The following is a 27,574-nucleotide window of genomic DNA, read 5'->3' as shown; positions in this document are numbered from 1 at the left end:
ATAGACTTTATATGCTTATCATACAAATTTAAATTATAAATACAGTTCATTTTTTCTTGCAATTATGTTATATCTAGATCGTACAGTTTCTATTGATCAATGTTCCAAAATACCAATATCATGTTAGTGAACTGCGGCAGCAATACCGGTCTCTGTCAGTTTCTGCTATCATGCAAATCTACACACGATAAACACACTACTTTTTTCAAATTTCGAACTCCAACAAACCCTTCCTTGGGTAAAGAAGTATGAGTCACTATATAACTCACGACCAGAGAGACTAAACCTTCTCTGTCCTCTATTGCGAACGTTCAAACTTATCGGGTGCAGTGTATAGTAGATCGCACATTGCTAACTAATGTGTTTTGAATAAGGATAGAGCTTAAGATCAATAAATCGCCCGATTAGTGTGTGAGTGCGTGTGTGTGTTCCATCCCTAAGCACAAACCAAACCAAAACGCTGTGAAAGTACGCTTATCCAATCGGCAGCATAAGCAAAATACCAAATGAGAAAGTTTCGTATCATAATCAACAACTTGTTCCTTACATTTACTCAAGCGGTATGCTAAATCAGTTTTATTAAAATATCTCACCTTAAATGCTAAACTAAATTTCAAAATTAGCATCGGAGTGCTTCAAGCTTACAGTCCGGCGGTTGACGGTAGTACAAAACAACCCAATCTGTTAGATCACACACTGTGGCGCACAAAACCAGCAAAAGCTTCTTCTTTTGTACCGGTACAAGTCGAAATTTGTTATGTGTTCTGTTGTCTAATAGTTCTCGTATTTGACATTGTCAAGACAAAAAAAGATACAGAAGAATATCGTGCATAGCATTTTACTAATGCTAACATACATTGATTCATCGTATATTCTAACAACGGTTGATATTAATGCTAGGAAAGGGGAAAAAACGCACCGAAGTAGCATTTAGATAATGGGGCGGGGATCATGCTTCGCGGCGCTAGCTAGGTGCAATTACACTACCACTGGTACGTACAACAGCCGCCGCCTTTGGAAGACGACGCAAGTGTTTAGAAGCGACGATAACCCAAAATGATGATCTAGAGTACAATTGTTGGCGACCTGACCTGCTCGAGGCGATCCCATCCGTGCGTGGACGCAGCGAACGATTTAGTAGCGTCAACCGGCCGTCGAATCGATGGCCGCTGCAGGTGTGATTTCAAGCTTGTCGTTCTGGCCGCCGGCTGCCAGTGCTTCCACTATCGGTAGCTTTTCCTCCTGGATGGTTAGTTTCTGTGGAGAGAAAGGAAATGTTTGTAAAATTGAATATAAACTGTGTGTGAAGTATTATTATACGTCGTGAAAAGTGACCTTAGAGCATGAAAAAAAAGTCTCGCAAAGTACATCAGAAGCAAAGTCGCGAAATCAGAGCAAAGTCGTCGTTATATTAAACTTTTGAAGCCGTGGCAACCAACCTCCCGAGGCCACTCTATCATTATCCGATCAGACAGATCTGAGGCCCAATGATGGAGATATAATGGTATGATGAAGGCAGGAGTTATCTCATCATTATCAAACATCAATTTAATTGTTTCCGTGATTTCAGTTACCATCACCTATCTGACCGATGTTCTTTTCATCAATCGTGACCCGCTTGAACTAGCACGTAACGCTAGACGGCTGCTAGTAACAGTTCCATCGGATGCGATACCGGGATATAATGGCCAGACTAAGGAAATGCAGCATCTTCAATTACGATTCTTCTTTTCACACGAACCTCGTTTCCAGCTCTTTGCCTGTTTCGCAACAGAAGTCTGTCAATTCGTCGCTGATTTAGTACCAAAACGTGCGAGGACTTCGAACCAAATTTTTTTATCTTTACCTAGCTGTGACAGAAAGGCGGAAAGTCTCACGGCAGATTGTGTTACTTCATTGGTGCTTTTTAAATTATTAAAACCAACTGTTACTGGTCCAATGTGGCAATGAGAGATTCTCTTCGTGTCTCATCTCTTACGCTTGTCACGGCGACATAAATGTATTTCAACGCAATTTTTGTTAACGATTATCTAGCTCAGTGGTACGTAGGTGCACGATACGGGCTTAGTGAAATGTCCCTATGATGCAGTCCTACGTCAAAAAATCCCTTCAAATCAGTTCGGGCCGTATTTTGGCTTCTATCACTTCTAGCTAACGACGCCAGCAATTGTTTCATGCAAGACATATACTTTCAAATTTTCTAATCCAAATTTCCAACCCATTACCGCAGACAAGTACCGCTTTGCTTTTAGACATCTTTCGCTTTCTGATGGGTCATCGAATTTTAGCAAGAATACTCGTACTAACCCACGTACTCTGCTGCCGACTACCACGCGGAATGCGCATCTTTACCGGGACGCAATGTGTACAGTATTTCAGAAGCCCCTTATCCGTCCGACCCAGCCGAGCCTCTCGCAGCCTGCGTTCATCATAGCGGAGAAGAGGTCTTCTCGCCCTCGAACTCAGGTAAATACTCACTGTCCATATCTTCTAGCGGCAGCATCCCTTCGTCATCAGCTGCCGTACAAGCTACAGGTTGTTGAAAGGGCATCTGTCGGCTTATTATCAAAACGTGCAAGGATTGTGCACTAAAATCGACGAATTTTTTATTTCTATGGCGGAATCGAACGTTGACATCATCGTTCTCCCTGAAACATGGTTCTACGAGAAAAGTTACTCTGGCCAGTTGTTTGGCGGCACATTTACGGTATTCCGCTGTGATCGGAATTCACACAATAGCAACAAATCACATGGCGGCGGAGTACTGATTGCAATTTCTACTAGGCTAGGTACTTCCATTGATCCCATTTCAATTTGCAACTCAATCAAACAAATCCAATCTCATCTGGAATTTCACACCAAGTGTACCACCAATGGTCAATAGTTTGCGATCGCATTTTTTGGTGGCTTACGCTGCTCTTCTGGATGGCTTTCACCTCCGAAGCTTGGCGCAGATTCATACGCTGCCCATAAATGGAAAATTGGCCAATATGCCATTTTTTCCAAAAATGAGATCATAATATCACTTGAATGTATACAGTGTGACACATATGTATTCGCACAAAAACAAAGGCATATATTTTTGTAAAGAAAGGCTGAGTTTCGAATTTTACTTTTAGGAGATGTTTACCCATTGATGCAGAACGCAACAAACAATCATTACTCTATTAAATCGCCTTTTGCCTGCATAATACGCTTCAAACGCTTTTTAAAGTCGTTACACGCGGCACGCTCTACTTTCATCGGAATATCATCCCATATAATGTTGATAACTAATTTAAGTTCATCCAAATTATGATATTTATATTCCTTGAGCTTCTGCTGAATGTATCCCCATATACAAAAGTCCAGAGGTTCAAATCAGGAGAACTTGGAGGCCATTCCTTTTTCGATATGAAATCCGTAGGATTGGCTTTGCATCACGTCTGCACAAGATTTGCAGTGCGGGTAGGAGCTCCATCATGTTGAAAGCCATAAGCTTCTTCACCATACATTCTCCGAACGTAAGGTATTTTGTTCTAAAATCATTTCCAGATAGTATCTCCCTACGATAAAACTGAACCTTGTCGTGGTGTAGGGCTTTTTAACTAATCAGTAAATGAACAGCGGTCACGTTTACTTCTGAATGTGGGTATATATCAAAATACTTTTGTGATTTCAAGTGGGACTCGGGGTAAAAATTTACCAAATGTGATTGTTGCGTTGTTCAGAAAGTGCTTTTATTCCGTTTAAGAATAATGCCAGTATGGGGATCTCTGACAATAGATGAAGTTTTCTAGGATTCATCCCTGTTTATAACAACTGTCACAAATATCTCCGAAAAATGTCGGATTAATTCAGTTGGTCGGAGGCTTAGGGTTAGTAAGGGGATGTAAGCGGGATACCAGATCCGATTGGATGCCGAAGGACCACTCTGTAATGATTACGGGTAATAGCACTTCTTAGGTAGCAGATGGGAAAATTAGGTCAATTCGTGTCGCGTGTTCAAGTTTCGGCTAGGCGGTGCTGCTAGATAGAGCAGGATTTTTGCACTGGCCCCGTGGCTGTCCTGAGCTCTGATGGCTGCCCGCGGGCTCTGTCTATGGGAAGGGGTCGAGTCTTAAAGAGACGTTTAAGCCCAGAGCTTTACAGCACTTTGGTCTCGGCGGGCGAGTCTCTATATTTTGAAGCTTCTGTCGACTACCGCGAACGTCCAGCTTGTGCTGCGCTCAATTTACTTTGTATCGTGGGAATGCATTGTGAATGCTAAGGGGATGAAAGATTAAATTTGCCCTGATAAGTTGATCCGAGTTGCTCCGAAATTTGTCTTATCTATTGGTTCATTTGTGGTTGTTTGTGTTGGGAAACTAAAAGCGTGCGCGCGGTTGAAGACCAGTGTCAGGCGGGGCTGACGAATTCTCCACTTCTTCACTATACCACATATTGCAACTCGAGTGGTACAAAAAGTCCAAAGCACATTTACAAATTCGATCTATTATTTTTCTTCTCATCATCATCATTATCATCATCATCGTCATCATCATCATTATCATCATCATCGTCATCATCATCATTATATTTAAAATATGACATTCCGGCCTTTGGCAGAGAGATCTTAGAGTCAGTTCGTGGAGTCCGCGCAGGGCCGAAACGCCTCCGCCTGCGGGTATAGGCGTGACGGCTATGCTTGGGGCTCTACCTGTGTTTTAGTGGGCGCCAGTGCCTGTCTCGTCAGGTAGAATCGATGTTTGAGGTCTCCCTGACACTTTGTTGACAACACAAAAGGGCCCAGCGCAGAGTTTTATACGCTATTAAGCGACCAGTTGGATAACCCGAAAAAAAGGAAAAAGGAAAAAAGGAAAATCATTTCCAGATAGTATCTTGCATTAACTTTCCCACCCTTGTCAATAAATAATAGAGGAAAAGTCACGAATGACATAAAAGTGTTCAAGTGACTATAATCTAACAAAAAAAAAAGTAGAGGAAGTTTCCCTTTCTTTGAAATGCCTCCCCATACAATGGTATTATGGTACATTCCGTTTAAGCTTTGGAAAGTCGATGATTTAAGCATGATGCGGTGTTTGAAGAATAAACAACTTCTCATCAAAATAGATCACGGAAACAATGTGCCGACAGAGCAGCAGTTTGCATCTTTCCTGCCGTTTTTGTTTTGTTGCTTCCGTTAATCCATAGATTTTACGTTTTTTGAATGGTTTCATATGCAGATCCATTTTAAAAATTCCTTTTGATATTCAGCTGAACAGCTATTTTTCGTGCGGACCGGTCGCAACTGTGACGAATTCGTTCTCGAACAACCTTTTTGACCTCTGCAGTCCTAACACTTCGTTTTCTTCCGGTTTTTTACGCTTTTCAACAGATCCCATATCGATTAATCTTTTTACTGTATAGTATACAAATCCTCTTTTTATGCCGTAATGATTGAGGTCACGAAAAATTGTGCCGCATGCAGCACCGTTTAACAATTTATTTATCATCAACGACCGTACCTCAAACTTTGGTAAGTGCACACCGAACGAGACACAATACGAAAATGAAACTACGTCAAGTAAGACTTAAGCCATAATGCCAAACACACAAGGTCTTAGTTTGATTGTATTCCAGAGTGGGCCTGGCCAATAATTTGAACACTGGTGCACCTTCTACTTTTTTTAAAAAGTACAATAACAAAACTAGGGGTCAGTCCCGGCGTAGTGGTTAGCATTCACTCCTCTCACGCCGAGGACCCGGGTTCAGATCCCAAACCCGCAGAAGTCACGAATGACCAAAAACTTGTTAAAGTGACAATAATCTAAACAAAAAAAAACAAAACTATTCATTACCTATGGGTGGGGTGGCCTGTCTGTCAGTCGTATAAAAAACAGAAGGTCAAATTTCGATAACGGAATTAGCACCCAGGCTTTGCTTTGCTTTGGGTGGGGTAGCCATTGTTAGCGGAAGGTGCAAATAGGATAAATGTCTTTGTTTCTCTTTCTTTATAGGGTTTTACAGGGATTTCCGTAAAGAAAACAGATGTGTAAATGGACGGGTAGAGAAAAGAGGGGGAGCTGACAAATGGAGAGGAACGTCCAAAAGAGGAACAAGCGTTATATTTTTGCATTACAAGCATTTTGGTTACAATAACTGAAGTACAAGTGGCTGTTAGATAAAGGCGCCCTGAGTAAGACCGGGTACTCAGCTAGTTTCTCCATAGTCGTGACATCCAACGACGCTTTCATCACAAACTAACTTTTTTATGTGCCTGTGCTAAAAGCACGTGCTATTAAATTCTGATATGGAAACTTTTTAACTCACTGCCGGAAGAAGGTGAACTGGATGAAGCCCCTCTTAAGGACTGTTGGTGCCTGTGTGGCACCGAATCGACATAACGAATGATTCGTCGAGGAATGCCAACAGATATTGGATGAGAAGAACGCAGCGCAGGTACAAATACTGCGTGGAACCACCTGTCAAAATATGGATACAAACAGAAGCGGAGACAACAAAACCCGATTCTTCCAGGAGCAGAAGCGCCACTAGGAGGGGAAGGAGTGCGAAGAACTCGAGCAGCTGTACTGCTTTCACGACACACGGAATTTCTATCAAATACTTAATGAATCTCGCAAACGCTTTGTGCCGCGGGCCGAAATAGAGGTATTTGGACTGACGACCGTGCGGTGATTGAAATGTGGAAGCAGCACTACGATGAATACCTGAATGGCATGCAGGCGGAATACCGTGAAGGAAGTGACTTCATTTGGTGCAGCAAGCAACGGAGATGCAGCACTCCCATCGATAAGCGAAGTTAAAAAAGCAGGAAAGGATGGTATTGGAGTGGAACTTATCAAAATGGGCCCGAACATGTTGACCAAGATTTGGGATACGGAACGACTACTGTGGAGGAGTGGAAAAATGGGTTTATTTGCTCAATCTACAAGAAAGGCGATAAGCTGGATTGTGAAAACTTCCGAGCGATCACTATCTTGCATGTCGCCTATAAAGTGCTTTTCCAAGTCATCTATCAAGTAAAACATAAGTTTGAACAGAAAGTGATGCTGTACATTACCATTTCCGAGAGAGGTATTTCTAAGCCATGGTTCACAAATCTGCGTGTCGCCCAATCGAAATTTTCAATAAATTTGAAATAACTGGAGAGCCACGAATTCCAAACATTTGTTTGGTAGAATCAAAAGATACATTCGCAAAGTTGACATGACGACCGTACAACGCTCCTGTTCCGACATCAAACGGAAACTTCACCGAACAGCCGATTACGGACCGTTTTCAAATGATTTTTTTCAACAATATTTTTAATTTCAGTAAATCAGATCTTCAAATGTCTTTGTCTTTTTTAACAGCTTGAGAAATTTTAGTTATCACCTATTAAAGAGGATTACTTTACCGAGTTATAGGTATCTTGGGCAAGGCATTCTGCACGAATTTCATGCATAATTCCTATACACGATTGCAATGCGAGGAATTTCAGAGATTCTGTTCGAATCTTTTTGGTCCGTCCACCGTAACGCTAATACCAAGTCCTCAAGCATCTGTTCATTGAATTCAAAGCCGCATATGATAGTGTAAACCGACAAGAGCTATGGAAAATTCTGGACGAAAACGACTTTCCGGGTAAACTGTCTAAATTTTTAATGGCTATGATGGATAGAACCCAATGCTGTGTGCGAATCTCGAGTGGATTGTTGGATTCATTCGAATCTCGCAGGAGACTACGACAAGGAGATGGTCTTTCCTGCCTGCTATTCCACATTGCGCTTAAAGGTGTTGTAAGACGAGGGTACGATTTTCAATAAATCCAGTCAATTTATCTGCTTTGCTGATGACGTGGATGCTATCGGCAGAACATTTGAGGTGGTGGAAGATCAGTAGACCAGACTAAAACATGTAGCGGAGAAGATTGGGTTAAAGATAAATACGTAACCATGGTAATCGAAGAGGATGAGTTTGAGGTAGTCGACGAGTTCGTATACCTTGGTTCACTGGTAATAGAGGACAACAATACCACCCGTGAGATTAAAGCACGTATCATCAGTGGAAGTCGCACCTAGCCCGGACTCTACAAACTCTTGCAGTCGAACAATCTGAGCCTCCGTACCAAGTGCATATTGTCCAAAACGTTAATTAAACCAGTTGTTCTTTACGGGCATGAAAGGTGGACACTGCTAGAAGAGGACTTGTAAGCGCTCGAAGTTTTCGAACGGCGGGTGCTAAGAGCCATCTTTGGCGGTGTGCAAGAGAACGGTATATGGAGGCGAAGAATGAATTACGAACTCGCGCGTCTCTACGGCGAGCCCAGTATTTATAAAGTGGCTAAAACTAGACGGGTACGTGGGGCCGGATATGTTGCTAGAATGCCGGACTATCCTGCAAAAATGGTTTTCGCATTGAATTCGGAAGAAACAAGACAAAGAGGGTCACAGCGAGCGATGTGGCAAGAGAGGTGGAGCCAGATCGGGCGAGCACTGGATGTCCGCGAAGTTGGAGACCAGCTGTTTTGGACCGAATTAGATGGAGGAATTAGGTTACGCAGGCCTTGTTATTATACGTAAGGCCAACTAAGTATGTAAGTAAGTAAATAATTGACATAATTGGTCATTCGACCGTATTACGCAGTTGCAACCATGTATCTACAGGCTGCGAAAACAGCAGCGCGCTTGGAAGTGTCCGGTTTTTGAGGCGAGGCCGCGGATTCACTTTATAAATACCGCGCACTAGCTGTTTGGTCTCGGGGGTTGGATGCAACTCTATGGTTTATAGTTTCTGTCGATTACCGCGAACGCCGAAGTCGCCCTGCGTTCAATTTACTATGCAGACTTATCTTTGAACAGTGCATAAATGCCAGGGTGAACGAGGAAGAAATTTGTAATAACTTTAATTACAAGTCAGAACTACAGCCTTAGATTAACTGTCGAAAATTTGGCAAAGTTTAAGCAGCTGATACAACAGTCTTCCTATAAACGTTTCATTTCACGTAAAGTTGTATAAGAAACGAGAATCTGGACCTTTTTGACAATATTTCAGTAGCAACAAAGCAACTGATATGGATTGTAAAAACATTTCAATTGTCTTCCCATCAATGCTTCTCGCTATGTCCTGAGATGCAAATATCCATGTTTGAATGTCTTAAAAATTGAATCTGCTGATTTTAGAATCGAACTGTGGATCATCTGTGTTACCACGGAAGAATGCCGGTTAAACGCCATTCAATAAATATAATTGAAATTAAAACATATTCACTCACCTGCACTGAATCACCAATCTTATCGATCGACTCCTTATCGAGATCCTTAGCCGGATCCGGCAGCAACGCCGTACCGCTTTCGGTCTTGTTTGCCGCGCCAACGCTGCTCACAGCAGCGACCGCTGCCTGTCCGGGTGCCGGTGCCGGCGAAGGACTTTTCCGTGCCGGTGGCTGATACGGTGGTCGCTGCACGAACATGTTATCCAGAATGTGGTCGATATCGCTCGCGATCGGTGCACTACTGGTGCCGGCCGCCGAACCACCGCTACTGGTTGCGGTTGTGCCCGTCATACCCCCGCTACTGCTAACCGTCGCTCCGCCGTTATCTTCGTTCTCGTTGCCACTGTTTCCGGCGGCATCCGCTCCGGAACGATTGTTTTTCGCCTTACGATCCGGTGGTGCTAGGATCGGGATCGCACTGGTCGGTCGTCGTTGCGACGGTAGTGGTCTAGGGGCTTGCGTCTGTGATTGCGGGGCGTAATAGGTGATTCCACCGCTGGACTGATAGAGAGCTGCCGTCGCTGCCGATGGGGATGGATTGTGTGGCACGGTTGGTGGCACTACCGGCTGGGGCACGACAGAATTGTAGTTCTGGTACCCGGTGTATGGAGCAGCAGGATACTGCGCGGGGGTAGCTGGTGTGATTGAAGGGACATAATTTAGAATTTGGGGAGGAGGAGCAGCTGCTGCCGGTTGCGGGGCTGGCTGAGGTGTTGCCGTTGACTGTGGGATGTACGCGGCAGGCGGTGGAGCTTGGATGTACTGATGGGAAGTCGAGCTGGGTTGGTTGTACTGCGGGTATTGTGCGGCGGATAGTATCGGGTTTGGTTGTGCGGGAACTACTGGTACCGCCGGTACTGGCGGTTGCTGTTGAACCTGCACCGGCTGTGCGGGCGTGCCGGTAACGAAATCCGTTCCAGTGGGTGTCGTAGCCGTGTAGTAGGCAGCTGCGTGTTGATACTGGACGGGAGCCTGACTTGCCGATTGCGGTTTGTTTGAAGCGGTCGTTTGACTGGCGCTTTGGACGAGATAGTCGCTCGGCAGGTTCAGCGGCAACGTTGGTTGCTGCGGCGGTTGGTTTAATTGATAACCTGGCTTCGGTGCTTGTGTGCCAAGTTTTTGTTGTTGTTGGTGTTGGAGTTCTTGTTGAAGCAACAGCTGCTGCTGTTGCTGTTGTTGTAGCAATTGCTGTTGTTGTTGTTCGTGTAACGGCGATTGGACGACGACTACGTTGGGATTATCCAAGGTGGATCGTTGGCGAAGACTGGAATATCGTTTCGCGGACCGAGAACTGCTGTCACTTGGCAGCATCTGCTGCTGGTTGACGGCTGTGTTTGGCAGAGCTCCGGCCAGGTGAACGTTGTGCATTTGGGGTGTGGCAGATTGTGCAAGCTGCGCTTGCTGCTGCTGCTGGGGTAACTGCGGAGGCGGACCTTGAGTTTGAGGGGCTTGTGAAACCGTGGGAGGTGCCGATTGACTAGCCAGTGAGTGCAGCTGCTGCTGATATTGTGCTTGCTGTTGGAGCTGTTGGTATTGCTGTTGAGTCTGTTGTTGTTGCTGCTGCTGCTGGAGCTGCTGTTGTTGCTGTTGCTGATGGGCTAACTGTTGCTGTTGACTGGCTGAAATCGTTGTTAGCTGATTTGCTTGTGTTGAAACTATCTGTCGTGGCGATATCTGAGAGCGGGTGCTCATGGCCACACCGGTGGAAGTCGTAGCCAACACCTGTTGGCGATCTTTGCTGGTTCTTTGTGCAGTCGGTGGTGGATATTTGGCAATATCGGTTTGACCAATTTCGACTGATTGAATTGTAGCATTGGCGGGAGGATTGTACGGGAATTTGGCGTCTTTCGGCATCTTTGATTCGTTGTAAGAATCATAATGATCATCGTTCACGTAGGCGGCCTGTTGGTGATGCTGCTGAATCGGTTGCGGCGGCGGCTGCGTGTGAGCTGGGTGAACCTGTGTTTGGGGAGATGCCATTTGAGCTTGTGTCAACTGCTGCTGTTGCTGCGATGGCTGTTGCTGTTGAGAGTGCTGTTGCTGGATCAGCTGTGCTGACTGATTCTGGTAGTGATGTTGAACGGTCCGTTGATCCAGTATACGATCTGAAACAGTTTGAACTCTTTCTAATGTATTGTTCATCTTATTGCTGTTACTGCTACCGGATAACGCTCCAGCACTGTTGCTGTGAACAACTTGACCAGCAGCACCGCCCCCAGCAGGCATCGGCATTCCTGGCTCGACATTTTTGTTTCTAGTTTGATTCTTAAATTGCAGCGATGTGATCACCTTATAGTCGGGTCCTCGGCGGTCTTTTTCTTTGCTTCCACGATTGTTAATCTTATTTTCTTTATTATGATAGTTATTGACACTATTGACTCGCTCAGAACTGTACCGACTACCGTCGGCCCTACTGTCTCGATAGTTATTTTGCTCGTATTGATCGTATTCACGTTCCCGATCCCAATTACGATCGCGATCACGTTCTCTGTCCATTCGGTCATTCCTATCTGTTCGCTGGTCATACCGATCTGCACCGCGATCTCTATCAATAGCACGATCCCGATCGCGGTCTAATCCACTTCGACTATTGTTGTTACTGGCACGAGCTCGCTCGGTAGTTCGACGCTCTACACGCTGGCGACCGCTGCTTCGCTCATCCAACCGCTCGTTAATCGACGATCGGCTCGTTTTACTGGCTCGTCGTGAACTCTGAGTACTTCGTACTTTGCCACCACTGTTGCTTCCAAGCTCTGGGAATTCTTCCGGACGCGGTACTTTCCGTACTCGATTATGCTCTGGATTGTTATTAGATTTCGAGTAGGCATCCTCATCCTCCCAGTTTCTGGTATATTTGTTAGGACCACGACTGAAAAGAGGGCACACAATGTTAAAACAAACTTTTTTATTGAAACAAATATTTATTACTTACGCATAACGTCTTCTCCTGCGGGCACGTGGTGGACCATCCTCACTGCGGATATCATATCCGTAGGCGGACACCAGCTCTGCCCTCGACTTCGGAGCCTGTTCGCTTTCATCGAACCGATCGTGCGTCCAGCGATCCGCGGAAGCTTGCCACTTTTTCATCGTCTTTGAAGCAGCATTTTTATCAATTCCTTTACGCTCTCCACCCATACCGGAAGCATCGTCATTTTTGGCGTTCTCGTCATCTGCGTCCTTTCCCTCGTCCTCGTCTTCCACTGTCCGATCGTCGTGTTCGTAAAATGTTCCCTTTTTCGGAATATACTGAGGATTGCTGCGATCCTCATCGTCATCCACCTTTCGCTTGGCATCCGCCTCCTGCTCCTGACCATCGCCACTCTGGCGCTCGTAGTCCAACACTTCAATCACATCGTCATCAGATCCATCGTCTCCATCTTCTTCTTCGTCCTCATCTTCGCCGTCACTGCCGGCCATCAACTCTTCCTCGCCACTGTCACTGTCTTCCTGGTCGTCATACTCTTCCCCATCCGAAGGCGAATCCGATGCCGTATCGTACTCGGACTCTACCGTGGCTAAGCCGCTCTGCTGGGATGTATCCTCTCTGGCTGCATCGTTGGCATTCTATAAAGTAGTAAATACGGAACAAATTAGCATTTCTTATCAAGAAATTATTTCACAAATTTCGTCAAAGTAACACATTCTATTTCTATTTTAGGGGTACCTTTCTACCTCCGATTGGCCACATGTATCAAAATGATTATCTCACTTTTTTGCCCTCTCTTCCTAGTTTAAGCACAAAACTTTGTGTGCATTTTGCACCGGAACGTTTCAAAACCGAAATCGCCGATTCGTGGTAAAAAAAAAGAAAACAGATGATAGCGGCCGCAAGCGAACCAAAGTGCGATACGGGGAAGAAAAAAGAGGCAATAAATAATGGTTTTAATTGGATTTCATTCACGAACGCGCAACGCTCGGACGATCAGAGTCGGTGGCAACCAGCGCCAGGCCAGCGCCAGCACCAGCAACCGCAGGCAGGCAGGCAGGCAATTTCTCCAATCGACAAAAGGTGACGCAGCTCGCTCGCGCACAGCAAAGTCTCGTGCACATCTGAGTCGCGAGTTTTTCGTCGAATAGCCGGCTTTGCCGGTGTTGCATATATTAGCAAAAAAAAACGCTCCATCCAAGCTTCTATTACCAAACCTTCCGGGCTGCCTCAATGCCGGTATGGTGCAAATCCGAACGTTGCCTTGGATGGAAAGTTCGAATTGTTCCACTGCAAGATTATTACAATTTGGAATTTCAAATCAATTCTACATTTTGTCTTGTGATTAACTGGGATTTTAATGGTCCACATTATGATTGTGGTCCGCAATTTCTAGATACCGTACAAAAGTGACAGCTTTTCGATGCAGTGTTTCTATGTTACATACACAATAGTAGGCGATTTTTTATCGTCACATAAAAAGTGACATTTCTTTCTATTCGACAGTTTTTCTAGAAAATTGCTATCAAATGTCCTTAAGTAGTAAAATTTTGTCCAGAAAATTTACGGTGGAAGCGAAACATTGGAATAAACATTGCGAGCAGGCACTACCAATTTAATTTGCATCACACGAAACAATGCGCAGCGAGTGATATAAGACTTTATTCGAAAAAAAAGACGTTATGAGTGAGAGTAATAGTGCCAACAGTGAAATAACGTTCCTCGAACTGACCGAGCATACAATATTGATTGAGTGCGCGCGCGAGCTTAAATGCACCATATATGTGCAGTAATTGATCAGTACGCTGCGCTGCTGCTGGCGTCATCCATGCACATCTAATAGATCACCTGCAAAACAAGAGTGAGAAGCACACAATTTGGGCGCATCCGATGTGATCTCCCACGAAAGCAAACAACTTTTCATATATAACATTTAATTGCCACACACTGGCTTCGATTCCGCCGTGCCGCCGGTACGCACGACTCGGCCATTTCCGATTTTTCAATCTTTTGCGTCTAACTCTTTAGACCACCACCACCATCACCAGACCACCATTACCACTGTAGTCGCGATACTTGGGCCAACATTATTTCTTCTCCGAGAAATTCGAAATGGTATCGCGTATCCTGCTGGTTGTAAAGTAACAGTGATTCGCCCCACAATGGACGCACATATCTACGTAGGTACGTTGCCGTGTAGCAGCAAGAAAGGAAAATCTTTCACTTATGTACCGGTCAGACAGTGCACCGGGGAGAGTCGCGTGTTCGTAGCAGCGAACGAGATCGGTATTCGCCACCAGCTGTCCACTCCGGCGCAGTGTGTTGTGGTGGTTAATTAATATCAAACCAGGAACTCGTTGATTGAGGCAACCAAAAAAAAAAAGAGGAATGTTTCCAACAATGGAACGGATTTGATTCGATGTGGCTAATGGATCAAAACTACTATGTGTAGTTTGTCAAATACTAAAGATAATAACTAAGCAATTAATGTTTGTCCAGAGTACCACTAACTTTCCATTCCGCTTTCGGTAAATTTTCTGCAGCCGGTCGTAATTGTATCATACAGCCCAGTTAAAGAGCTGATGAAGTAAATTGCAATTTTCCGAAAAACAATTAAACTTTTATCTTAATGATAATACTCTAAAAGCAGTTCCATAACATGGTCCCATTAATCATTCCCTAACTGGTCGTGAAGAAATGACTCGATGGGTTTTCCTGTGTATTTTTGTGCAAAACCTTAATGTGAGTACAATTTAAATGATAAACTCCTAATTGAATGTTCCGATCCGTGGCACTACTGTTGAGTACTACAGCTGTAGCCACTTCCGGTGAGTGAATCGACGCAAAGTACCAACGAATCACTGACGAGAAGAATTGAGCCAGAACTCATATGTTGGCTGCAACTGGGACACGCCACTGCAGAGGGAGATACCGAGATCTCTAGGCCGAAAAGAGACTTCACCGTCGTAAGAAACGCAGCACTGGCATCGCGTTCTTGCGGAGGCGGCGAATTGCTTCAACAGGTTTCTTTAAAACAATCAACAGAAGAACCTGATTACCGATTGAGGCTGTTGCTGAAAACTTTTGTTGGCGAATACTAGTGTAGTTTTCGAGAAGGACGTTCCACGACGGGCCAAATGTTCACCTTGTGATAAATCCTGGATAAATTCTGGGAATTAAACTTGCAGATTCATCGTTTCTTTATAGGCTTTAAAGCAGTGTACAATTCAATTAAACAAAATGAGCTGCGGCGGATTGTGCTTGCACAGAGTTAGTGAACGCGGTTATTTGGTGTAGGATTGGAATTCCGGTGGTGATAGATGGAGATACTTTGGAAGTGGTAGACGAATTTGTTTATCTTGGTACGTTGGTGACATGTGACAACGATGTGAGCCATGAAGTAAAAAGGCGACTCCTAAATACGACACTGATTCGATAAGCGGATTGTCGCCGAAAAAGTAAAGCGAGTAAGATTCTACAATTATTATTTTTGCTGCAACTTCTCGTTCAATGTATTGTCCACCAAGAGTTAAGTACCCAGTTGCATTTACATATCCTTTGGTGATCGGTAATAATATCGCATTTTGAAAGTATTGACGTAACTTTTAACACTACATATACAGCAAACATCCACATGGTCATGTCCGGAAATACTCCAATTTGTATAATTGAGCAGCAAAACTAGGCGGGGTCATATGGTTTTCAGTTGCTGATCTTACAGCTGCAACCATTGAACTACACGACTTTATTTTCATTATTATATTATTTATTTTAAACTAGTGTTTAAAATAAGGAGCAAAATACGGCGATATATCCTTGGTCAAATGCAGCCTGGCTTCTGGTTTAAATGCCATTAATTCATTCCCGAGGGTCCGAAGTATAACTAAACCTTTATAAGCATAGATACTCTCAGCCCAACGATTGCAATGTAAATATGTTATATAGGAAGCGTTTGGTACGACAGATCCAAGCTTTCTTACTTCCTCTCAATTTCAAGGAGTTGAATGGAACTAGGTATTATATCTAGTTCCACTTTATTACTTGAAATTCTCTCTGTGGTACGTGCTGCGCAGTTGGCCTGGACGTCAATAAGAAAAATAATTGATTCAAATAATCTTTTTTTAGGATCCTTTCGAGAATTGGCTGCGTTTAGGGCTGTCGGTATTGGGCGCTTTTGGTGAAAACCGGTATTTCGGTATTGGTGTACCGGTAAAATCAATAAAAACTTAATGTAAATGTCTTCATTTTTCAAATTAGATCATTTCATTATTAGATTTAAAATTTTGGACTTTCGAGATTTTTTACAGTTACGAGATTTTTTTACATTAAATTGTACAGGAAAGGCGAAAAATGTACGCCAGCCTCGGTCCACTATTGGGGTTTGAATTGAATTTGCAACTAAGCTAAAAATAGAACTGGACATTAGATTAGTACGTTAATTTGAAATTCGAACTTTTGGACTTAACGTTACATTTGAAATTGGGCTTAAACCTGAACTGGGAATAGGATTTGCAATTGGACGTGAAATAGGATTTGGAATGGAAATTTAAAGCCGGCTATTAGAGTACAAGACAGTTACGGGGATAATCCAACAATCCTACTGACTCTATCTAGCAGCACTGTCTAGCCAAGATTCGAACATACGACGACTGGCTTGACCAGCATCGTACCTCGAAACCAACTAAGCGGTTGAAACAATGGACTTAAACTGGACCTAAAATTGCACTTTAAACTAGACTTGAAACTGGACTTGGAATTTAAACTGAGGCAGGACTTAAAATTGTGAAATTCACATGAAGTTATACTCATATTTAGGATAGATCAGTTTGCTTTACTTAGTTTTACTTCAAAATGAATTGGTGGGAATTGGACTTAAAATCGAACTTGAAATTGAAATTGTTGTTGGACATGAAAGCGGACTTGAATTTGGATTGGAAATCTCACATGAAAATGCACTTAAATTTGGCCGTCTAATTGCATTTGGATTTGGACTTGAGGCTGACTGGATCTACTTTTACGCTATAAATTTTCTTATTGCAAAATTAGCGGCTATTGAAATGATATCTCCATCATGCTTTCGGATTACACATTGAGGAAATATTTTATTCTATAATTTTCTACAAATTTTAGCGAAGGTCAAAGCCGCAGCCTGGACATGCCAGTGAGCAGGTATAATATACGCTTAGCCATTTATCTTTTTCGCTAGAACGGATTTTGTTTCCAACGCTTCCAACAATTACAAAAACTTCCGCTTCCACCGAAATTTGACGAAAGGGTCCAAGCGCATTAGGATTTTTTCATTTCTTCAAATTTGTAGTAAGGAAACTTGCTTTTAACTATTTTCAATAATCATGGTATTTTAGCTTGCAGCATAATGAATGCCGCGGCATCACTCGAAATATCTGAGAAATATGTATTCCAAAGTTTTTCCTAGCAGATCCTTTAATGGCAAGAATGCTCAAAATGCGCAAAGATCTCTGATATTATTTCCTAGATTCGTTATTTGAGAGCGTCGAATAATTTGATGGCTCATACAATGAAACATTTTGACAATAAAGATGCTCTACTGTGACTCAAATGGGTACAAGAGCTTTGATTATTTGACCCACAGTTTCACCCTTTTCATTACTAGTAGTCGAAGAATCTCTTCAGCATTAACACTACACACTTAACAAAAAGCACCGAATTCGGTAAAATTTTACCGAAATCTAAACAGCTGAACGTTCGGTAAAAATTTCGATAGTGCCAATCGACGTTTACAGATCATTAGTAATGTTTGGTGCAATAAAAAAATTTACCGAACGTTCAGCTGTTAAGATTTCGGTAAATTTTACCAAATCGTTTAAGTGTGTAAGTTGTTTTTCTATAAGTTTTACAATCTTCTATCAAACCTAGTTCTCCTTCGATACCGGAGCGGACATATTTTCGAAGCAAAATTTTAAATGAGTTTGAAAATACACGACATTAGAAAATACCGGAAATACCGGTTTTTTGTCTTTCCGAAACCGGTATTTCGGAATTCAAAAATTGGTCGGTATGTATTACCGGTTTCGGTACTACCGGTACTACCGGTTAGACAGCCCTAGCTGCGTTAGTATGAGATTAGATTAATGGCTCTAGATAGCGAGATTAATTAAAAAGTAGTAAAAACATGAAGGAAAAAAGGCCAGAATCAACGACACTCAAACATGGATAATAGGCAGTTCGCTCACTTAATAGTAAAACAGCAAAAAAAATGCCGAATCACCAAAAGAGCTGAATTCTATCATCATAGATCATACAAACAATGTCCATACAGGAAAAAATTAGATCTTCCTTAAAACGAAAGTACTATCATCTGCCAGGTAAGTTTTTATTCTTTAGCTTGTTATTGACACAATTTAGCGATTACGTTCAAAGCCTGTCAATATATACTTCAATGTTTAGTTAACAACTGCCAGAAAGATAGTTTACTTACAATGCACATTGATAATATTAAAATTACATGAACTTTATCACAATCTCACCTCTTCTAGGGGGTGACATTATGCCAAAACCATAAAAGTAAGCTAAACACCTAATAAATTAACAGTAGCGTATCTATGAACAATACACATGTAGAACAATATGAACTAGTCCGTATGGGCCCAACCTAGAACCACGTGGGCTATTAGAAGTCGGGGGACGACCAGAAACAACGCACCTCGCAAATTATAATAAAACGTATGGACGAAAACTACTCGGGGGGTCTACAACGACCAATACCAATAAGTACGTAGTTAATAGACAGCTACGAAATATGTAGTAGCGTCTCCAAGCTTTAGAAAGGTGAAATGGAAGGGGTGTAAAATCTCAGAAGACTTATCTATTTGTTCATTCAAGAAAGGTAATTATTTACTTCGTTCGAGATACTGCAGCCAGAGGACACGCAATAAGCCTTCCCTTTAAAACCGACAGTATATATAAGGTAAAGCATATTTGTCTCATATTAAGGTTATTCGAAGGATTAAAGTTTCTAGAAAAAAAGTAAAAATGAATTGTAATTATTTAGCAGATTTGCGATACTCTTTGCTCTTTAAAAGATAATGCAATCTAAATTGTCAAAATATTGTGTTCCCTAGTAAGCAATGCAATTTGTACATCAACAACTGATTTTTATTGAGTATGTGAATTTCACACTCCGAACCGATCGTTATAGTTCGGCACAATTTCATCTCGTGGATCGTTATGAATAAATATGTTATGTTTCAAATCATCTTGAATTTGAGCCATCAGTTTGCATAGATCTAATCTAATTTTATTTTATTTTATTTATTTTATTTTATTTTATTTTATCTAATTGGCTGGCAAAGGGTGAACATGTGCATTCCATAACCTCTGTTCATTAACTCCTATTCCTACCTCCACGAGGTGCCGGCTGGGGTACGCAACTTCGGTTGTCGTATGCTAACAGGAAAGGGGGCACAGTGGCTCCCGCCCACATTAAGATGGCAGCCCCATCAGCGGGATAAGGACCTTAGGTTAACAGCCTACTGTACCAGAACACACAAAAAGTTAATGAAAATGAAAGAAGAAATCTCGCCGGATTATTGGCAACGACCTTTAGCATGAAAACACGGACACGAATCGGAACATGGAATATACTGACCCTTGCCCAGCAGGGCAAGCTGGCTCAACTTGCAAGGGAAGCTAGCCGCCTGAAGCTTGAAATCCTGGGGCTGAGCGAGGTCCGCTGGCCGGGTACTGGCGAACACAGGACATCATCCGGGCAAGTCTTGCTCTACTCTGGCATACGAGGTGAAAATGCTACTCGAGAAAGAGGAGTTGGATTCCTACTGAGCCCAGGGGCACGTGCGGCCCTGATGAAGTGGGAACCAATAAATGAGCGAATAATCGTTGCCAGATTTAAAACACGGGTTAGGAACCTTACGGCAATCCAGTGCTATGCGCCAACAGATGCTGCAGACCTGCAGGAGAAAGAGAGCTTTTACAGCCAGCTGAACAGCGTGGTTGAGAAAATCCCGAAAGGGGACATCCAAATTCACATGGGCGACTTCAACGCGAAGATTGGCTCAAACAACGCGGACCTTGAACGCGTCATGGGACGCCATGGCCTAGGAGAGATGAGCGAAAACGGGGAGCTGTTTACAGAATTCTGTGGTAATAACGACATGGTCATTGGTGGATCGCTCTTCCCCCATAGACCAGTACATAAAGTCACGTGGGTTTCCCGCGACGGCCGAACGGAAAACCAAATCGACCACATCTGCATCAGCCGGAAATGGAGAAGGAGCCTTCTTGATGTACGCAACAAACGCAGCGCTGACATTGCATCCGACCATCATCTTGTTATCGCTGAGATACGTCTGCGCGTCGCGCGTGTCCAACGACGGGAGGAGAAAGTTGGGTGCCGCTACGACGTCCGCCGATTGGAGAATCCTGAGGTGAAAAGGGCCTTTGTTGAACAACTTGAATCTCGAGCCTCGGAGTTGCCATCTGGTGGAACCGTCGAAGAGCAATGGACCGGCATCAAGAACGCCTTCATCACGACCAGTGATGAAACCCTCGGCAAAGCGCGCAGTGGGCGGAGGGAGTGGAGTTCGGATGAAACTTGGAGGAAGATCGACGAGCGGAGAGAGGCGAAAGCCGGCATTGAGCGAGCGCGGACCAGATCGGCTAAGACAGCTGCTCGTCAACGATACGCCGAACTGGAGAGGGCTGTTAAACGTGCTTGTAGGCGGGACAAGAGAGCCTGGACTAACTCCCTAGCCGAACAAGGAGAAACCGCCGCCGCCAATGGTGATATCCGTTTGTTGTACGATATTTCTCGCCGCCTTAGTGGTGCCAGGATGAATACAAAGATGCCGCTAAAGGACAGAGCTGGTCAGCTATTGACTGACCGTACAGAACAGCTTAAGCGATGGACTGAACATTTTGAACAACTCTTCCGAGTTTCAAATGTCAGATACTAACAAAACCAGCAGCGTACGACGCCTACAGTTCGTCGAATAAATCGCGTGAACTCGGAGGCGCCATCGCTGGATGAAATTGTAGCAGCCATCAAGAGTATGAAATCCAATAGAGCGCCAGGGATAGATCGTATTTCAGCCGAAATGCTCAAAGCTGACCCATCTTTGTCAGCCCAGATGATGCATCAGCTTTTCAGCAATATTTGGGAAACCGCAACTTTTCCGGTGGACTGGATGCAGGGCATATTGGTCAAAGTCCCTAAGAAAGGAGACCTAACGGAATGCGGTAACTGGCGTGGCATCACGTTGCTCTGTATTACTCTCAAAGTACTCTGTAAGGTGATCCTCAACCGGATCCAGGAGAAGATCGACGCTACTCTCCGGCGGCAGCAAGCTGGATTCCGTGCTGGCCGATCATGTGTAGACCATATCACAACGCTCCGCATTATATTGGAGCAGATTAACGAATTCCAGGACTCTCTTCTGCTGGTGTTCGTTGACTTCGAAAAGGCGTTCGACCGACTCAATCACGAAAACATCTGGGGCGCACTTAGGCGTAGAGGAGTTCCAGATAAGCTAGTCCATCTCATCGAGGCTCAGTACGAGGCGTTCTCGTGCAAGGTTTTGCACGACAGTGTCTTGTCCGACCCCATAAGAGTTACTGCTGGCGTGAGACAGGGCTGCATTTTATCACCGCTTCTGTTTCTCATCGTTATGGATGAGATATTAGTTGGAGCAATTGACAGTAGACCAAATCGAGGATTGCCTTGGAATCCTCTAACGATGGAGCAGCTAAATGAACTCGACCTAGCCGACGAGATTGTCTTGCTCGCACAACGCCGAAACGATATGCAGAGCAAGTTAGATGACCTCACCAAGAGCTCCCAGGCAGCAGGTCTTACAGTCAATGTAGCGAAAACTAAGTCTATGGTTGTGAACACTGACAATGCCACCAACTTCACAGTAGCGCGACAACAAGTTGAGCTGGTAGACGCCTTTCAATATCTTGGTAGCCAAACAACGCCCGATGGTGGTACCAAGACTGATATAGCCACACGGATCAGGAAGGCCAGGGGTGCCTTTGCAGGTCTGTGAAACATTTGGCGCTCAAACCAGATCACTCTACGTACGAAAACCCGAATCTTTAATTCAAACATCAAATCCGTACTGCTGTATGCCTGCGAAACGTGGTGCGTCTCAGCGGAGACAACGCTAAAACTGCAGGTATTCATTAACCGGTGCCTGCGATACATCATTCGTGCCTGGTGGCCTGATAACTGGATATCCAATGAGGAACTCCATCGTTGGTGTCATCAACGGCCGATAGCCACAGAAATTCGTGAACGTAGGTGGAAGTGGATCGGACACACCTTGAGGAAAGGAGCGAACGAGGTTTGCAGAGAAGCACTCGACTGGAATCCACAAGGACAGCGTAGAAGAGGCAGACCCAGAGGCATATGGCGACGGAGCTTAGGCAACGACATCCGGGCTGTAGACGAGAACCTGTCCTGGCGACAGGTAAAAGCCATGACGGGTAACCGTCAGCAGTGAAGATCTCTGCTTGCATCCCTTTGTACCGCCGGACCGGCGGACATGGACACGTAAGTAATACCTCCTCGAAGCAGCCTTTCTTTCAGATAAGGCGACGTAGCGTGGCGTTTATCCAAGGCAGGTCTTTTTCGGCACGTGGCAGTCGATGGTATAATTTAAAATATGCTATGTCAAGGCGGCAGCATTTACGTTGTTCTCTTCCAAGGCTGCGTTCCAATCGATACTGTTTAGTATACCTTGGATCGCATCAAAATCGGCACAGTTGAAATCGTAATAGACAGACAGCGGAGAGTCGGTCGTTTTGCATGGTGTATGTTGATGAACCGGAACTAATAGCGGTGGATGATGGAGAACATCTTTGACAAGTGGAGCAGGTGCCAACATACATTCTGGAGCCTGACTGCATACACTAGCGAAGCAGAGACCCAAGCAGCGTCCGTTTTCATTGATTTTGTTAATTTGCTGCACAGTGGCTGTACTATAGCGTGCTACATCAATAGAACAACTCGGTGGTGATCGGAGTTACAGGACTGAAGTTGACGAACAGATAGCCGTTGCGGCGTTCACGCCAATTAATCCTGGGAAGGTGAAAATCTCCTAGAATTAGCAAATCATCAGAGGTGGAGGCTACCGAAGAAATTGTGGAGACCGATGCCATATGAGCCTTGAGGAGCACGGCGTCCCTTACTCGATCTGATGGGAAATAGACAGCGCACAGGTTTAGAGAGCGATCGGATAAATTTATAGTCACCCAAACTTGCTCAACAGGTAACCAGTCGTTGCGTTCTAAGACAGAGGCCTTGAGTTGGCGATGAAACGCTACTAAAACGCCGCCGCCCGTTGATTTTCGACTGTCGTGCGCGCTCCGGTCACAACGGAAGACCTCGTAGGTCGGTCCGAAGATTTGTGTGGACGAGGTTTCGGCTAAAACGATTATATCGTATGGACTATCGACACACGCTAGCAGATAGTCGTGAACGTCATTGCGTTCATTCCGCCTACATTCTGGTAGTACACGTGGCTGTTTTGCTGGACATCGCGCGTACTGTTCGGTAACCGGTTGGGTGATGTGCTAGAAACGGGAGACGAATCAACGGGGGGATCTAAATTGGCGGTAGTGCGCTTGTCTGGAAGGGAATTTCGGAAGCCCCTTTCGCTACACCCACACGTAGGGCCAGGACGACAGATGAGCGCTGGCAGGAAAGGCGCAACTGCGGCGGGAAGGATAGGGACTTCCATGGTGCCATTGTCGGTGCATCCCGGCAAGGCATCGTTCGGTAGTTATTTAAATTTATAAAATATTTTTGTCTTGTTTGCTATTTCATTTTTATTTAATAATAATTTTAATTTTAAGGTAGAGTTTTGTTTTATTCTGGAGTTATGCTCGAAAACCTCGATCTCATTAAACATTTATTTAATTCATATATTCTTATCTCCGAAAAGAACCACCGCTTAGGAAACATTCTTATATGAAAATATAAGTAAGTTTTCTGAACAACATATTTATAAAATATAATAGTTGGGAAGAGTATGTTTTATTCCTGAGTACCAAAAATCTAAGGATGGTTCCAGGAATGCTACCAACATTCAGTTACACTCACTTGGTCTGTATTGTCTAATAGAAACCATATCTGTAAAAATCGTGCATGTAACATTTGTAGTGTCAAACGAAATGTATTTATTTCTGAATAGAAAGATAGTTCCTTCCATTACGCTAACAGATATGTAAATGGCTGAGAAGCAAAGGGGCCGATCTTACGATCGGGCACTCAGCTGGAATTAAATAATATGAAGTTTTCCATTTTCTTTCACATTGAAAGAAACTGCTTCTGAAAAATACATAATAAAATCACGTTCCACGTCGAAAATTTATTGGTTAAGATCTCAAATTAGATTGCCAACTTAACTGATGTAAACTCAAAATTGCCAATGGTTTTCAAATTAACACAATGTTCAAATATAAAACTTTAAAATAGTAACGTACAGAAGTGAAAAGCACACAACAATCTAGGCGAGGCAATGCCGAACATTGAACAGCTGTTAAAATTATCATTTAATAAAAAAAATATCGTTATCAGTGTTGCTTCCTCGCATCCAATTTTTTCTTCTTTATTTTGCAGATTTTTAACCGTGCTTCATTTCATACACCCATTTATAAACACATACTTTCTCGTTGTTAAAATAACAAACTGTTATAAAGATTGATGGTTTTAACTTTACTTAATGTCAGTTATAGTTTATTCATCAATCTACAACTCATGAATTGCACAAATATATATGATAACCATTATTTTTACCGTTTTTTGCCCCGATTTAGTCGCATTAAAAGGTGTAAAATTTCTGCACACAATCTTTCCATATATTCAATGAAAACTTTTCTGTACTAATACAAAAAATAAGTTACTAGTTCAAATTACTAATGTTTCACACAAGAACAACGGATCCTTGTTAGTATTACTTTTGTGTAATATCATTAAAATGTGTAAAATTACCATGTTCTATAACCTATTGAACTATATGATGCTCATTAAATCAAATTAATCCCACAATAAATTCATTAAAATAATTATTTATGTCATCTTTCACAAAAAACAAAAGTTACATGCGGTCGGCTGTCTTGTTACTTGAGTGAAAGCCACGGTCAAAGGTAATGCAACGTATGCAAACCCTTTCGTTAAGAACTGGTTTTCAGTTTTTTTTTTCTACTGGGAAAATATTAAAAAAGCAAACAATATTTCAATAGTCAGACATCAGATTATTCATTTTAGGACTGTGAATTTCCAACAGCCCACTGAAGTATACCCATTATTGTTACTTTTGATTCCCTTCAAAATGATCGGTCCTGGCACGGACTGACATTCACCTTGATCACAAATGTCATTTGGAAAAAGGAAAAACTTTCCTCCATTTTCTGCCAGGAGGAATTAACATTCTTATTTACACATGATGTTTACCAAAGTGCAACTAGGTAATTGCGGTATAGGATTGAAGGTACTTACATCCGCTGAATTATCGGTGAGGTCATCCGATTCCGACAGCTTTTGGGTTGGTTTTTCTGACATTTTCACGGATCCACCGTACGTCACCTGGGTCGCTCCCGTCGTAATCCGGAACCTATCTGTTTTGGGTGTGAATTTTCCTCCTGTTACGTAGCCACAATTCAATCACAAAATGCGAAAAATGTGCACTAATCACTACGCACCCTAACAAATAACCAGTGGCAATCCAAATTGCACAGCTTATAACTAGAGAAATATTTTCCTTGTTACGCACTTGCGATTGTTGAGTTAGCAAAATTCTACGCGAAGATCGGACGAACTTTTTCTGCCAACGGCAGCACCACAATTAGTTCACGATGGTAATAATCACACACTGCGGGTCTTCTCCAGTTCACCTGCATCAATGCGATCGCACGGGAAAGTGAAATGGCTCGCGAATCACAGTAAATTTAAGCTGCTTTTCCGAATAGCGAAATAGTAACACGCACGGCGATTATTTTCCTTTCGCATCAAAGTTCGGGCTCGGAATCGGAGAAAATTTATTTGACAGCTAGCTGGGGCTGTTTGACTGACGTTCTTGTTTCGTTAAATAATTTTCGTTAAGTTTCTGTACACGCTACCTGAAAACTAGCTATCGCAGAGGTAAAGTTGGTTTTATAAGGGTGAAGGGAGAATTTTACCAAGAAAACAGCATACAGAGCACCGTAAAAAATTGCGTTTATTTTCGAGCTGACTGATCTCGTGCGTATGATGGCGCCGCGGTGGAATCGACTAGTCTAGACTAGGCTAAAGATGCTTCTCTACAAAGCTCTTTAAAGGAGTTTGTCTTGCTCTGCTTAATCGCGTATTTCAGTGCGGTCTTGGCAACGCGGAGGTCACTTCTTCTCTCCGCTCTAGTCTCGGTACATCTTGCTCTCTGGAAGCGCCTTCTAGCTCTGTTGCAGTTAGCGCGTAATGCGTTGAGTGACTCGTTCCACCAGTAGACGGGGCATCGTCGGTTTCTGGGCTCGACCTTCCTCGGCATGGTTGTGTCGCATGCTTTCGTCAGCATTACAATTCTGGGCTTCGCTGTGTGGTCGTAGTGCCTCGACAAAGAGGTCCTTGTCGAATGCATCCATTTTCCACTGCTGCTCGTGAATTCTTCCTGACTGTGCTGCCACGGGGTTCCGTTGGCCAATAGTGTACCGTATAGCTTAGTGGTCACTGTACGTGAACACTTCGCAAACTCTCCAGTTGATGTCGGTTCCCAGCCAGGGCTGCCACAGATACAGATATCTGTGCATGCATAAATTGGGGACTCATCAATTATTTCAGTTGCTGTGATTTCTTGCTCCACTCCACTTCAAAGTACTCCATAAACTATATATGTTATTTAAAAGATTAAGCGGGGTACGCTGCTGAAAAGAAAGCAGCTCAAGAAAAAATCTTGCTATTTACCGAAGAAATTTTGACAACTCCAATGCAAGCAACCACCTGTCATTTTTTCTTGTGGTAATAATTGCGCCGGATATTATTCCGTACGGAAAAGTGACGTTTTAATTCACCTGCATGTAAAACTGCGCCATCTGAACGTGAAATAATATTTCTTTTGAAGTGCGTACTGCTTAAGAAATCCTAAACGAAATCGATTTCTTGAGCATTTCTTGTCCTATCTTTTTACCCATTACTTTTCAGCAGCGTACCCCGCTTTAGATCGAAAAAATAAAACACTGGAGAAAACGGTAGGGTCCCAAATTTATGCATGAACAACGTCGATGATTCTTGGCCATCTCTGCGGAAGGTGCTGGTGATTCCAACGTTGCTCAGCTCTTTTTCGAGCATTACGGGTGCTCCAAGTAGGCTGGCTCCTCTGACGTTCGTGCATCTACTTCCCCATTCGGTTGTCCAGGCGTTTAAGTCACCTCCTATGATG

General features: G+C 43.4%; 1 protein-coding gene across 1 annotated transcript; it reads right to left on the bottom strand.

Moving 5' to 3' along the window:
• Positions 1-26,160, bottom strand: LOC128735082 (histone-lysine N-methyltransferase 2D-like). Its single transcript, XM_053829564.1, has 4 exons — positions 25,663-26,160; positions 12,168-12,802; positions 9,236-12,104; positions 1-1,257 (listed from the first exon to the last, which is right to left on the bottom strand). The coding sequence occupies exons 1-4, from the start codon at positions 25,723-25,725 to the stop codon at positions 1,144-1,146; spliced, it is 3,681 nt and encodes a 1,226-aa protein (XP_053685539.1). The 5' UTR covers positions 25,726-26,160; the 3' UTR covers positions 1-1,143.
• Positions 26,161-27,574: the final 1,414 nt, after the last annotated feature.

The sequence above is a fragment of the Sabethes cyaneus genome, chromosome 2 (genome assembly GCF_943734655.1).
Source record: "Sabethes cyaneus chromosome 2, idSabCyanKW18_F2, whole genome shotgun sequence".
Taxonomy (NCBI): Eukaryota; Metazoa; Arthropoda; class Insecta; order Diptera; family Culicidae; genus Sabethes; species Sabethes cyaneus.
Note: the sequence above shows the minus strand (reverse complement) of the source record. Positions and strands in the feature narration are given on the sequence as shown.

Bases quoted from the DNA above. Each gene is read 5' to 3' on its own strand.
- LOC128735082 (XM_053829564.1), bottom strand. From the start codon at position 25,725: ATGTCAGAAAAACCAACCCAAAAGCTGTCGGAATCGGATGACCTCACC. The intron at 12,105-12,167 runs GTAAGTAATAAA...CCCTCTTTTCAG, and splicing joins CGCAGGAGAAGACGTTATGC to TCGTGGTCCTAACAAATATA. The intron at 1,258-9,235 runs GTGAGTGAATAT...TTCTCTCCACAG, and splicing joins AGATTGGTGATTCAGTGCAG to AAACTAACCATCCAGGAGGA.